The 15120-nt window shown below is 37.9% G+C and overlaps 1 protein-coding gene across 1 annotated transcript in view; it reads right to left on the bottom strand.

Moving 5' to 3' along the window:
• ESR1 (estrogen receptor 1) overlaps positions 1–15120 on the bottom strand; it is a 181333-nt gene that overhangs the window by 17259 nt on the left and 148954 nt on the right. Inside the window, exon 6 of the mRNA XM_085308427.1 lies at positions 9689–9827. Within this exon, the coding sequence (XP_085164553.1) occupies positions 9689–9827 (139 nt within the window). The remainder of the gene's footprint in view (positions 1–9688; positions 9828–15120) is intronic.

Genomic DNA, 15120 nt, shown 5'->3' with positions numbered 1-15120 from the left:
AGTACTGAGCCCTGGGGGACGCCACTAGCCACAGGCCTCCAACTAGACTCCATGCCACTGATGACGACCCTCTGAGCTCTGCCTTTCAGCCAGTTCTCAATCTACCTCACTGTCCACTCATCTAACCCACACTTCCTGAGCTTATCTAGGAGGATGTTATGGGAGACAGTTTCAAAAGCCTTGCTGAAGTCAAGGTACACAACGTCCACTGCTCTCCCCTCCTCTACCCAGCCAGTCATTCAATCATAGAAGGCTATCAGGTTGGTTAAGCAGGATTTCCCCTTGGAGAATCCATGCTGGCTACTCCTGATCACCTTCTTCTCCTCCATATGCCTGGAGATGACATCCAGAATGAGCTGTTCCATCACCTTTCTAGGGATGGAGGTGAGGCTGACAGGGCTATAGTTKCCKGGGTCCTCCTTCTTGCCCTTCTTGAAGACTGGAGTTACATTGGCTTTCTTCCAGTCCTCRGGCACCTCTCCAGTTCTCCAGGACCTTTCAAAGATGATGGAGAGTTGCCTGGCAACAACATCTGCCAGCTCCCTCAGTACCCGTGGGTGCATCCCATCTGGGCCCATGGATCTGTGGCTGTCTAGCCTGCCCAGAAGGTCTCTAATCCTTTCCTCCTCAACCAAAGGAAAGTCTTCCCTTCTCCAGACTTTCTCCCTCACATCCAGGCTACAGGATTCATGAGGGCTGCCCTTAGCAGTGAAGATGGAAGCAAAGAAGGCATTTAGTAATTCTGCCTTCTCTGTATCCCTTGTCACCAGGGCCCCCATCCCATTCAGTAGTGGGCCCACATTTTCCCTAGTCCTCCTCTTGCTGTTAATATATTTGAAGAAGCCCTTGMTATTGTCCTTAACATCCCTTTCAAGACTTAATTCCAGCTGAGCCTTAGCGTTCCTCGCTGCATCTCTACATGTTCTGGCTGCATTCCTATAATTCTCCCTAGTAGCCTGTCCCCTCTTCCACATTCTGTATATTTTCTTCTTCTGTTTGAATTTGGCCAAGAGTTCCTTGCTCACCCATGCAGGTCTCCTGCCCCTTTTGCTGCACTTCTTAGTCACAGGGACGCACCGCTCCTGAGCTTGGAGGAAGTGATATTTGAATATTAGCCAGCTATATACAATATCTATAATATTTGCAATAGATATTTTAGAGATGCACATTTATAGATAAAAACAAGTAACAAAAGTCTAATTTAAAGTGTTCTTCATCTATGAGTAGTCACAGAATCACAGAATGGCTGAGGTTGGAAGGGCCCTTGTGGAGATCAAACCAAATACCTGGTCAGAGCAGGGTCAGCTAGAGCAGGTTGCTCAGGGTCGTCTTTAGCAAGGCTTTGAATATCTCCAAGGATGGAGACTCCACAATCTCTCTGGCCAACCTGTACCTGTCTTTAACCATCCTCACAGTAAAAAAAGTATTTTCTTATGGTTAAGTGGATTTTCCTGTATTTCAATTTGTGCCCTTTGCCTCTTTTACTCTCATTATGAGAACAGTCTTGGTCTGTCATCCTGATAGCCTCTTATCAGGTATTTAAATACACTGGTAAGATTCTCCCTGAGGCTTCTCTTCTCCAGCCTGAATCAACCCAGCTCTCTTAGCCTCTTCTCAAATGAGACATGCTCCAAAACATTAATCATCTTTGTGGCCTTCACTGGACTATCTCCAGTAAATCCATGTCTTTTTTACACTGGGAAGCCCAGAACTGAAGATAGCACTCCCAATGCGGCTTCAGCAGTGCTGACGAGAGGGGAAGGATCACCTTCCTTAACCTGCTGGTCACGCTCTTCCTAATGCAACACAGGATACCATTGATATTTGCTGCAAGAGCCTTAGCTCTTAGTCAACCGGTTTCCATCATGACCCCCAAGTTCTTTGCAAAGCTGTTCTTCAGTTGGTTAGTGCCCAGCCTGTACTGGTGCATAGTATTATTTCTCCCCATGTGCAGGCACTTGTATTTCCTCTTGTTGAACTTCATGATATTCCTGTCATCCCATTTGTCCTTCCAGGTAAGGTCTCTCTGAATGGCAGCACGACCATCTGGTATACCAGCCACATGTTCCAGTTTTACATTATCTGAAAATTTGCTGAATGTGCACTCTGTCCCATCTTCATTAATGATGATTAATGTTATACAGGTATCAAGGTGAGACAGACAGGTCTGTAGTTCCCAGGTCCTCCTTCTTGCCCTTCTTGAAGATAGAAGCGGCATGTGTTTTCTTCTAGTACTAAGGAACCTCTCCCAGTCAACACAAGATTTCAAAGATTATCAAGAGTGGTCTCACAATGACATCAGCCAGCTCCCTCAGTACTCACAGGTACGTCCTATGGTCATGGACTCGTGTATGTCCATTTTGTTTAAATGTTCCTGATCCTCCTCCATCAACAGTAAGTCTYCACTAACCAGACTTCTATTCTGGTATGTGAAGCTTGGGATTCCTGAAGGCAACTCTTACCAGTAAAGACAAAGGTGAAATAATCATTCAGCCTTTCCTTTGTTCTTTGTCACCATGTCTCCTCCCCAGTTCCACAACAGATCCACATTTCCCCTAGTCTTCTTTTTGCTGCTGATGCACCTGTACAAACCCTTCATGCTGCCCTCATTGTTTCCAACTCCTGCATACTTCCTTTCTATGTATGAGTTTAATCAGGGGCTCCTTGTTCATCCATGCAGGTCTCCTGTCAACTCTGCCTGTTGTTGAGCTGGAAGTGATTCTTCAATACTAACCAGCTCTCCCTCTTCTCTCCAGAGCCATATCCCATAGGCTTTTCCAAGTAGGTCCTTAAGGAGGCCAAAGTATGTTCTCCTGAATTTCAGGGTCGTGACCTGCTATCTGCCTTGCTCCTCTTAGGAACTCTACCATCAGAAATTCCTCCCGTATTCCACCATCTTATGGTCAGCCACGCAAGGGCTGTTGCCAGCCTTCACATCCCCACACAGTTCTTCCTTGTTTATAACTTTCAGGTTCAGCAGCATGTGTCCCCTCATCAGCTCACTGATTACCAGCATTAGGAAACTATCATTGATGCACTCCATAGACCTCCTAGATTGTTTGTGTCCTGCTGTGCTGCCCTTCAAGCAGATAACACAGTGGTTCAAGTCTCCCTAAAATAAGACTTGCTCCAGTTGTCTGAAGAAGACCTCATGTACTTCTTCCTGGTCAGGCAATCTGCAGCAGACATCCACCACAACATCAATCATGGTCTGCCAGCTAATCTCAAGTCATCATCTCTCAACAGGCTCATCACCTGTCCCCAGGCAGAGCTCCATGCATTCCCTAATAATTAATCTCAAAACTAACAATAAAGGGAAAGGTGAAAGAGAAATGCCATTATTTCAAGAGATTCATTAGTCCTCTACAGCTTGATGCATTCAATTCTATCATGTGAATAACCTGATTGTCTGAGTTGGACTTTCAGTGAAGGACACATTGCAATAAAAGATGAGATGAAAATAAAATGCATTTTTTTTTTCAAATTTATTTTGAATTGCAACTTTGGATTTACTTAGTACATACGGATTTGTTCCCTAGGCAATACAGGGCAGCAGGTCACTAAAAAAGTGTTCGGAATCAAACATCTGTAACCTTTTTCCTTCTATTTTTCTGATAAGTCAWTGGTAATTAATGCACCCATAATAACCCAATGCCAATAAATAAACAAACAAATAAATAAGTAAATATTCATTTGCTCAAGAGACAGACTGACTAACAGTATGATGTCCTGAGGTATTTGGAATATTTTGCAAGGTGACAGCCTAGCAAAACATTCTGTGATTTCATTCTGCGATTTCATTCTGCTACTGTTCTTTTGTATCTAATCTTTTGTCTGTCAAAACGTCTGAAAGTGCACAGAAAACTTCGGAAGACACTGTTTTCAGAAGTGGTGGGAAACTTGCAGACAATATCCATAAAAACCATAAATTATTCAGCCGCACAGTCATTGTGAATGTCGTAAATCTTTATGCTATTAACACTAGCTGTGGTAAAAAAGAGAACCACAGCCACCTGCCATTGCTCAGTAAAGGGAGAACTCTTCAGTTTCTTCTGGATGAGAAAAAGAGATGAAAAAGCTACATCGAGAACTGGAAAGGGAAATGAACAGCAGTTTCCAAATACAAATGTGAATATTAGACACCTAGATTTTTCCATAAAAAGAAGAAAATAACCTGAAATAACTACATTTAACTGTTTTTTGAAGTTCTTAGACTGATTGTTTGCTGCTAGATAGTTTTTCAATAACAGTAAGAAAATAACAATAGAACATAACAGGAGAACAACCATACTGACTCGTACCAATGGTTTATCTAGCCCTGGGTGAAACATACAGACCTTTGCTTAATACTGGGTCTCCTGTATTAAGAAACATCATTTGTTTGTTTTAAAATTGCATCTGCTAATTTCATGTGATTACCTCTATTTCCAGTTTGGAAGAGATAAATAGTGGATTATTATGGATCTCAATGTGCTCATGACTTTAGGGAATTCCTATCAGTTCTGTTTCATTCTCCTTCCACCATTTAGCTTCACAAGTAGAACAGTCACTCTAAAGAGTTATTTTTTGTACGGAAGCTCATCTTTGTCTTTGATCACTTGTTTTACCGTTCTGGGTACCTATCCTAGTTTTATAAGATTCCTGTTAAAAGTGGGAAAAATCAGAAAGGCACAGTCTTCAAAGTACCAATGCAACATTGATTTACACAGCAGTAAAATGATGTTACGTATTACTTCTTTTTCCTATCATAATGATTCCTGGGAAGGGAGGTATAGTCTATTTACTTTTAAACTCTTCGTGAGCAATGAATTGTTGATTCCACAGAACTCATTACTTTAACAGTGAGATCTTGTTCGGGGTGGAACAGTCAGCTAAGGATCCAGTTTATAAAGGTTAGGACTATTCTCTTCGTATGTGTACCAGCTGCTTTTGTCAACACAAAATTTCTCCTTTTTTTTTTTGTCAATAATTCGCATTCAATATTGTAAAGGTCTTTTTGCAGTTCTCACCTGTATTAATTTGATAACTTAAAGTCATCAGCAAACTTTATTCAGTTTACACATCTTTTTCCAGATCATGTATACTAGTCGAATAGTATAGATCACTATATGAACTCCAGATATGAAATATCTGAGAAAACTGACCATTTACTCCTCTCTTTTCCTTTAAGAATTTACTTAATCTGATGACCTTCGCTCTTATCTCATGGAATCTTAGTTTCTTTAAGAATCTTTCGTTATCATTCTTGTTTAATACTTTTGGAAATCAAATGAGATCTCCCTCATCCATTTGCTTTTTAATTTCCTCAGAGAACTCATATATATTTTTGACACACGACTTCCCTTTACAAAACACATGGTGACACTGTCATACTTACCCATGCCTCCACTCATTCTCTTCATTACACTATCTGTTCTATCAGTTCTCCTAGACTGGACATCAGGCTTATCTGTCTGAAGTTTCACCAACCTTTTTGAAAAAGCAGCACTGCATTTTCCATTATGCTGACACTGAGGGTGTTTTGGGTGAGAAGTCATCTACCTCAGCTAGCAATTCAGCTATTTCAATTATGAGTTTCTTTACAATACTGGTATGAATACCAKCTAGTTGGTAAGATACTTTTGAGTGACACTCCAAACCTTTAAGTAACCACAGATCACAGTGATATTTCAGTTTTAGAAAAATGATGACATACRTCTCTTTCGTATTCCTGGAGAAACATTACATTTTACTCAAAATTATAAACCGCCTACTGTCAGTCCTGAAAAATTTCAGTCCTGGTCTAATGACATCTTTAAGGTCTAGTTTCTTGGGAGCTCTCCAGACAGGAAACATCTGGTTCATCCCATTGGAAATCTACGCCTGTACTTCTGGATTTGCCTCATACAAGTTACTAACTTTCAAAAACAGAATATAAAAGTATTGCATTTATAGGATTTTTTTTTTTTTTACTGTATCAGGTACTGCACATTAATTGCAAGCTCTTTGAGCTTTTGTCTTTGCTGATTAGGCCTATTTTTCCTAATCTATAATTATTGTCAGTTGAGCTTTTTTAACGGCATCAATTGTACATTGTAAAATAAACTTGTTATATGTGATGGATAGACTGCTAAAGGTCCTGATCCTGAACCAAGACTCAGGTACTACATTAACCAAATAAAAAATGTGCATTTCCCACAGAACATCCTATCTAATTACATGGTAGAATAGAAAGGGAAAATGAGATGATATTCATCTACACAACAAGCAGTAGTTTCAACATACTGGCAGCTTAATTGTTCCCCCCCCCCCCTTTTTTTTAATAAGTAAAGCGAAGTTTTAAGAAGGAATTTGAAGTGAGTCATGAAGGGCTGTTTTGCAGCTATTTTCAAGGAGTCTTCCAGGTGTGAATAGTTGCATGGGAAAATCACACAGGTATTTACTYGAAAATTTAACAAGAAGACTAACAGAATGGGAAGAGACAGTCTCTAAAAGATCTTCAAAGAGAAGACAAGCTGAAGTTTAATATGACACAACAGGAAGCATAAACTGGGAGAACAAAAAAATCAGAGATGCTCAAAAAATGGCAGAGTACGGATATTATTTTAAATGCTTTTCAGATAGATATGAACAAAGCAACATTGTATTTTTCTAGCCCAGAGAGAAAGACGTTGTCATAATGAAATGACCTGAGCTTTACACACAGATTGATACCAAAGACTATATCTTTGAGACTTTAGACAGAAAGAATCTGTCAGATATAAGATAAGCCTGAATGTGAAAAATGAAAGAGATGTATAAATTAGAGATGATGTYGGGCAGGGAATGTTCTGACAGAGGTAGAGGTGTGGGCAGAGTGTGGCAAAGAGCTCCCTATTCATGACATTGAACTTGAGCTGAACTCCAGAAAAACACAGGTTAGARACAGGCTAAGATTTTAGTGTCTGCATTTAGTGAGTCTGGATTAGAGGCAGCAGTTAAATTTATATTTGCAAATGCTGTTAACCCCATACATCACAGAAYAGGAAAAAAGCAATAGAGATTCAGGACAGAATGCTGTGGGTCCTCATAGGGAGATGAAAATAGTGAAAAGGAGTACCCTATACTGAATACGCTGAAAATTAAGGGCAGAAGCACAGATGAAAGAAAATTGTATTRCTGTGTTTATCTTTTCCATTATTTTAACCTTTAAATGGGATGATTTCATTATTTAAGTTGACAGCAGTCATTCATTAAACAACTTGCATTCTTCTTGCAATATTTGTCCAGGTATTTGATTCAGTAGAACGACTCCATTGACTTAAACACACTTTGAATCATGCTCTGTTCTGTCTTTTCAAATTTGACAAAGAATATGCTTTTGCCCTATAGCATTAAAAAAGGCAAGCTGCCTAAACCAAGGCAGCACACTGCTAACATGTAGTGTTAGCACTAATTAATTAGTATATCAACAGTTAATTAGCATTCAGTTCTCCCCAATGTCCAGTGCTTTTAGTATATCAGTTTCAGCAGATATCACCACCAAGCAGAGTGAAACAAGTACATGATGCCTTAGAAATACAAAATATGTTATTTATTTGAAAATGAGAACATATATCTGCATTTTTAGAAACAGTCTTATCTGAAAGTCAGAAAACAAAAAGCTTGTTATAAAGTTAGTTGATTTTTCATCTCTAAAATAATGTGTAGTTCCAGTTGCACACAAYCGTTTTCTTTAATCCAGCAGAGAATTGGCTGAAACTGCATGAATCATCTACTCTTACTCCATTTTATTCAGCATATGGGAATTTTTATTGTTGAGGAAGAAKCTTCCCCAGTTCCTCCTCTTAGCTAAGAGGARGATAAACAGTACTCTGGCTCTACTCYTCAGTTTTCAAATTTTTCTTATAATCTGCATTGTGAAACGTGGAATGGTTGGGTCTTTGGAAGCTAGATTACAATTTATAGTGCACTTTTCAATAATATACTAGYTTTGCTTTCCTGCAGTAGTAAATTATACTTCTCAAGTGAGCTAAAAAAATATTTTTAAATAGCTGTGTTTTCTTGACTTTTTGCTCGGTCTAATAAGGCCATACCTGTAGATATTTTCACTGCACAAAATGAGAATGTGTTTTATACATATCTTGTTCCATGTGACAGATCATGTGCTTCTATAGGTAGAACAGGGTTTTTATTACAGCAATAAATACATCTACTTTTTATTGCTACAAAATATTATTATTATATACATATTATGCTGTTAGGCATTATAATTTATATTTCATTAAAATACAAAGTGTAAACTTTATTTTTTTGCAAATAGACTAAAAAAATCAGAGGTTTAGCATGGTACATATACAGAAATGAAAGCTCAGWTTCCCACAGCTAACAGAGCAAAGCTACTCAAAACACATAGCAATAGAACATTGTTAGTAACCCATCAGACATTTGGTCATTCAGTTTTGGAGCTTAATGAAGCAGTGATAGTAAATTTAAAAGAAATTTAACAGCCYAACTATTTTATTACTTACTATAATGTTGATGTTATCAATAGAAGAAGAGAATCAGCTTTTCTGCTAATAAGAGTTTTGTCTCCTTAACCTAACAGCTGGCTGCAGCAGYTGAAGGCACTACCTTGGACTTTGTTCCCAACCTCTGCTATGCTCTTCTGTCCGTCTGGAAGCAGGGTTGAGAGAGCAGGGTGCACATCTAGATCTTGGCTGCTTCACCACATGTTCTAATGCCTTAGCTCAGCTCTTCCTTCATCCTCAGTTTACACCAAGGTGCCTAGCTCTGCATGAAAGTGACTGATGTCTACACACAATCTCCCTCCTGCCAACTCCGTTATGTGGGCGGTAACCTTCAATAGAGGAGCGCTACCGATAGCTAGGATAACTATATCTTTACCACTTGTCASTAGATTTGCCACGGTCTTTTGTCAAACCCTTAGTTCACTCACTATTCTCCTTTAACACTCTGTCTCAGAGCTGAAATTTTTCATGACTGGAAAAAAAGAGCAATTGTGTATACATTAAGATAGCTAGAACATATTTTCAAAGCCTATCAATCTTCCTGCTTTTATTCATGGAAAGACTGCCAGCAAAAATCCAAGATATTGTTGTATGACAGATGCATATTTTTCCATCTCTCATTTAGAAACACCTACAGCTTCTTGGCAAGGCTGGCTAGAAGAGTCTTAGGACAGCAAGCAAGCAATTTTCACACWTTAGACTATGGTGTTCAGGAAAAAAAACTTATGTCTTCTCTTCAAATGAGCAACTCTATAGCCTAGACTCCTTTAGGATTTTGTCCTGTAATTTTGTCTGGCTGCTTGGATCGACCAATTTTAACTTAGTCTACATGAGAGGATTTAGGTAAGCAGAAGTAATAATCTGAAATAAAGTGATTAGAATTCAGGAGTTTATCCTTCTAAGTTTCTCAACAAACTGTACATATTGTAAAAGGAGCTTTCTGCTGCCTTTGMAAGAAAGTACTTCTGGCAGCAAGTGACTTTCCAAAGTTTTCCATATCTACTAAATTACCAGAATCACATTCTAGAGCATGTCTAGGGTTTAAGAGAACCTYTTCTATTCACAACTAGGTCAATTCTGATTAACTTACGACATACTGTCAAACTACAATATTAGCGAGATAACCAGAAGCTAAAAATTATTCTGGTTGCAGCAGAAAGAAATTAACTTAAATAATTAAGAACAATATGCACACTGACCTGTCCAGTAATAGGTTAGGTGCAAATAAAAGCTTTCCCGGGTGTTCCATGGAGCGCCAGACTAAGCCAATCATCAGTATCTCTAACCAGGCACATTCCAGTAGATGGACCTGATCATGGAGTGTTAAATCCACGAATCCTGAAAGAATAAATAGGAGACAGAGTAAACATACTCTAGTTTTGCAAGTGGAACAAAATTATTCAGAGAATTGGATTTWAAAGTGCCTTTGAGCTGGATAACCAAAAATGAAAAGCAGTAAAACAGACATTTGTCCTCTTTGCATCGTCTAGGTGAGTTTTGTTTAATTTTAGGTGCTGTGTGGCTCCATTCTACAGAACAATCATCACTTTCCAGGGTCCTGGCTGTGCCCTGGCTGCATCCCGTCACCARAGCAAAGCAAGAAGCAGTGGAGCATCTCCCTCCCTGTGCCTGTGGCTCATGGCCTGGGAAGCCAGGCACACTGCAGAAAGGAGCAGCAACCTGCTCCAGTTCTGGTTTGCCCAGGACATGATGAGGGCAAAATGGGAAAACAACTCATATAAAATGCAATGACAGCTCTAATAATCAGCTAATCTCCGAAGAGTTTTCTAGTGGAATATAATGTTTCAGGCTCAGGAACATTCAGCCTATTGCAAGTGCCACGTCTGGGTTAAAGAGAGCCTAATAYAACATTTAAAATAAATCAGCAAGCAAATGCTGATCACAAAATAGTTGGAACTCATTGATGAATCATTTGCTTGTATTTATATTGGATTATAGCATCTGAAGGAAGAAGCTGCCCTCTTTCATTGAATGTTTAAAAACACTGGAAAGGATGGATYGAAAATGAGGACATGGCTTATAGCAATACTTCAATATAAGAATAATGATGAAGGCAGACAAGAAAGCGTAATGACAGTGGGTCTTTCCTTGGTTTGTTTCACAGAATAAATGATATCACTGTCTCACAGAGAATCTCATTTTCACGAAAACTCCTTTCAGTCCAAAGATTGAAAGTCCAAAGTCTGAAAGTCTTTGGGATTACACAACACAGTTTGTTAGACCTTAGCATGAGGTATTCTTTAGTTGCATGAACTTGTTAGGAGGACTAAAACATGCAGACGTTCCCTCAAAACAAATATTATTATCCCTTAATAACTGTTACATAGCAATGGCATGTCTGTCTGAAACATATTATTGATCTTTGCCACAGATTAATATTTTTTGTGCAATATTCTCACCAGAGGCAGTTTCAAATAACAAACCTGACATACTCTGGAGTACTATCAGGGGGCAGGGCAGGAGTAAGGCATGTGTTTGTAAAGATAATGGTTGTGGTATAAAATACATTTTTGACATAACAAAAAGAGAAAGAAAAAAAGAGTTCACAGAAAAATTAGAAAATATTTCTATGATATCTGCTCTATAAAACACCAATAATATTTTATGAAAATATTTTAGAGCTAATCAGTCCATTCATAAAGAATCATTCAAAAATGGAATAAGTTTGACATATCTGAAATAAAGCCACTAGGAGTGGATTTAGAAAGCTGCATTACCTGCTCTTCTTCTAAACATGGTAGCTATCGTAAAAAAATAGTTTTCTTTTTTCCCCTGTATTTTTCCTTTACTATCAAATGAAAAGATGACTTTCAGAATTCACACAGATGGAATGGCATTTGTCTGAGTCACCAAACAGCCTGAAACAATATTGCTGAAACTTAAACCAGCAACGTTATTAACTACAAAGCACTAATTACAGCATTCAAGAATGAAACTAGCAAAAATGAACTGCTATCCACACACACAGAGAACAAACAATAAATGCTAAGTTCCCAATTAACTGTTGTCATATTTGCTTATGGCAACATGTCACATGATGGAGTTTTAATCTATGATTGACAAGCACCACAGCAGTTCCCTGTGTGGTACCACACAGTCCCTGTGTGGCATTTGACGTTTGCATTCAGGGCATTAAAAGTCAGTTATATTGCCATCATTTCACATGATTGCACGCTGTTCTACCGTGGAATGATTTCTTTGCTGCAGAAAAACTGAGTTTGCTGCAATTGTGCTAATTCACTTTACTGTAAAACTCTGCTCATTCTACGATACTCTGGGTGCCAAAATGTTTGGCAATGCTGTGAAGTCAGAGCCATTTCTCAAGTCTAAATTCAACATAAATGCACRAACAAAGAAAGCCACAGGTTTCTTTTCAAACTCAGTGCACATTAAATGACTTCTTACTTTTCAATAGTCTTTTCCCCTCAGAGTTTTGCAAAACATAAAACAAAACATACAGAAATAACATCATCATGCATTGAAAAGTTGCTACCTTTCCTGGAGAGGACAGTAATTGTGTGCTATAGCAGAAACCAAGTAGGAATTAACAAATCTCATAGGGCTCAAAAAAGGTTTGAACTTCTTTCTTCAGTATGCCAAACAAGACCCCTTTCTTTGTTTAATTCAATGTAACGGTGTGTCAATATTTTAAAGGATTAAATGATTTTGCAGCCTGACATGTACTTTGGGTTATATAACAGAACAGTTAACACAAGCATTGATTAATACAGGTTTAAAAGGCTGTAATACAATAATGAACATCAACTATAATTCATACAAAACCTTATGAAATAAACTCAAWGGCTTTTTAGATGATATTGGAAGTTTAGCTGATGGTGTTTTGATGAAACAGGCTTCTATGAGACATTTGATTTGATAATTCATGGTATTTTATAATAAAACTAGAATACAAAAAAAATSAACATGCAACAGATTAAGTGAATTAGAATATTTTAAATGACAGATTACAGTATGTAATGGTAAGAGGGTAATGATAATCCTCATTGAACTGACTTGTTTTTAGAGGAACTCCATACATACCCCATACCTTCCTCCTACATAATTTTTTTAATTGATGTAGTAGAAGAAAATAAATCATAATTCACATGCCATGTAGGAAATACTGCAAAAAGTAGGTTAATAATGGAAACAATCTAGATCACTGGCTAGCTTCATGATAATAAAGACATACATTTAAAATGATGAACATTAGCCATATATACAGGATGTAATAACAGTAGCTCTGAAAAGGCCTTAGATATGATGGAGAAAAAGCTTTCAGTGGGAAGCTGCATCTAGAAAGATAATGTGCTTCTTTATGAAAATCTAGRGAAACTTCAAGAGAGTAAGAAAGTTAAATTAATTTTGTGTTACCTGAATCTGGTAACCACCGTTCAAGAAGGAGGATGATAAATGGAAGAGAATGATGGAGAAACATCAAAATGACTACAGCAYTGAAAACCAAGGTCGCTAGGGAAGAATATCCAGGATTTATTTACTCTTTTTGAAGCCAAATGGGCTGAAGGGGTTACATTATTGTAATTAGTAAATATCTAAACAAGAGAAAGAAAATGTCATTACAATGATTATGGCGTAACTTAGAAGAGCCCATGCTGGAAGTTAAACCTGCACCAAGTTGGACTATAAATGAAGGGCAATTGTTAACCACAAAGATAGCTATTATCCAAGCAGCATACTACATAGTTCCATGAGTCTGCTGTGATTAGAAATGTTAATCAAGATTTAATTATTATTTTTAGACATATTCTTGTCCAAGCATGTTAATTCAGAATAATGTTACAGGAGGTTACATTAAATAATGAATAAATCATTAGTCGCTTCATCACTCAGCGCATGCTGCATTTTAATGCAGCTAAAATTATGTTTWGATATGCACTACATCAGTGGGTTTTTTTTAATGGTGGCAAGTTTTGAAAAAGTATTTTTGGACTCTAAATTTTCAGTAATTGTACTCCAAAGGAAAAGAAAGCACCCCATTTCACTGTTGATAAATTAGTTGCAGCTTATGGATGTAACCTATACCTGACTCTGAGTAAGAGAGTGGCCTTTCAAGACTTATCAAAATCCTTGTGTCGCCAAAAATCGCAAGACCTAGACTGCCCTTATGCCATCATGCATCATAAACCTGACAAGAGCATTTGTGGTTTAAACGGCATGGCTAGACCATCCGAGGCTAAATCATCATCACAGAGATTAATTAATGGTATTTTTGAGTGACTGTTAAAACAGAACACAGTGATTGTTCCAAAAGCTCTTTTATAAATCTGAAAACTGAAGAAAATGTGAACTTCTGAAAAGCCAGAACCTGCATATAACACAGCTAAGGGTAGGTGGCAATTAGATTTATGTTCTTAGTATAGAACACAAAACAGTAATGTTTAAAATAAACTGATTAACCCTTCTAGCATAAAACATCAGTATGCACTGCATCTGTGACAATATGATACAGCTCTCTCTCTACCAGACAGTAAGACACTCTGAAGCAGCAGCAGATTCATGGAGRAAAAGCTATAAGAATCCCTACTCCAGCAAGCAAGACTTATTCTATAGAGGTGAAACAAATCTTGGAAATCCAAAATTGTATGATCCTACCATCCTGCAAGAAGAAAGGCAATAACCATGCCCAATGGGAATGAGCAAACCCCTTGGTGATCTGAGAGTCTGGACTATTGTCCAAAGGGAAGGGTCACCATGAAAGAATACAAGGCTTGCCGGAAGGAGTTTTAGGCAGAACACATATCCTTGACAACAATACAGAAAAGGTTTATGCAGTAAGTTGTTTGGTTATAGTATGGAAGGATACAACGCTCAGTTGATTTCCATGTATTACTACTCTTACATATATTGTGAACCATGCAATATTCTGAGACAACTGCCAACTATGTAGATATAGATATATAGMCACAGATACACGCTTTATTTTACCAACCAAATATTTTGAAACTAGTAAGTTTGTAACCTAACAACCTTTGACCTAATGACTAGCTTTTTATTTTATCAAATACAATTTTTTAATAATTAACATTCTCTGAGACTCAACATCCAAGTGTCATTGCAGATTTAATCCCATAAACAAAAAATAATTCCACCACTGTCACTAGCATCTGGGGATCATTTAATTACCATCATTTCATGGCTTCTACTAAAACTCTTAAGATGCAGGTATAAAGTGACTATTCCTCAGACTGTTTTTCTTCCACCAGCAAATGATAAAGCAATCTTATTTTTTTCATCTGATTCAATCATAATCCTGTCTATATGTCTATATCATACGTGTTAATTACCATGATGGTACCCAAAGTATCAATTTTGGCCCATTTTTGCAAAGCAACAAGCAACGTTCTGCCAGAAAGGATGACTCTCGTTCTCCAGTTGCTTTGAAAGAAAATGAAACAAAAGTAGTAAAAAGTTTAAAAAGCAATACCAAAAGCCCATCCAGCATGTCATGTGCTTATGGCAAAACAGTTTTCTCAGGCTCCAGTGAATTGTAGCTCAGGGACTTCTGGAGCCAGAAATGGTCTTTCTGTACTTAATCTTCCTTAACCTTTTTCCTCCAAGTTTGTCTAGCTGCTTTTTGAATCCCGGTAGA

The sequence above is a fragment of the Rhea americana genome, unplaced genomic scaffold (assembly GCF_003343005.1).
Source record: "Rhea americana isolate MKP2758 unplaced genomic scaffold, rheAme1 scaffold_275, whole genome shotgun sequence".
NCBI lineage: Eukaryota > Metazoa > Chordata > Aves > Rheiformes > Rheidae > Rhea > Rhea americana.
This window is presented reverse-complemented; position numbering and strand designations above follow the sequence as displayed.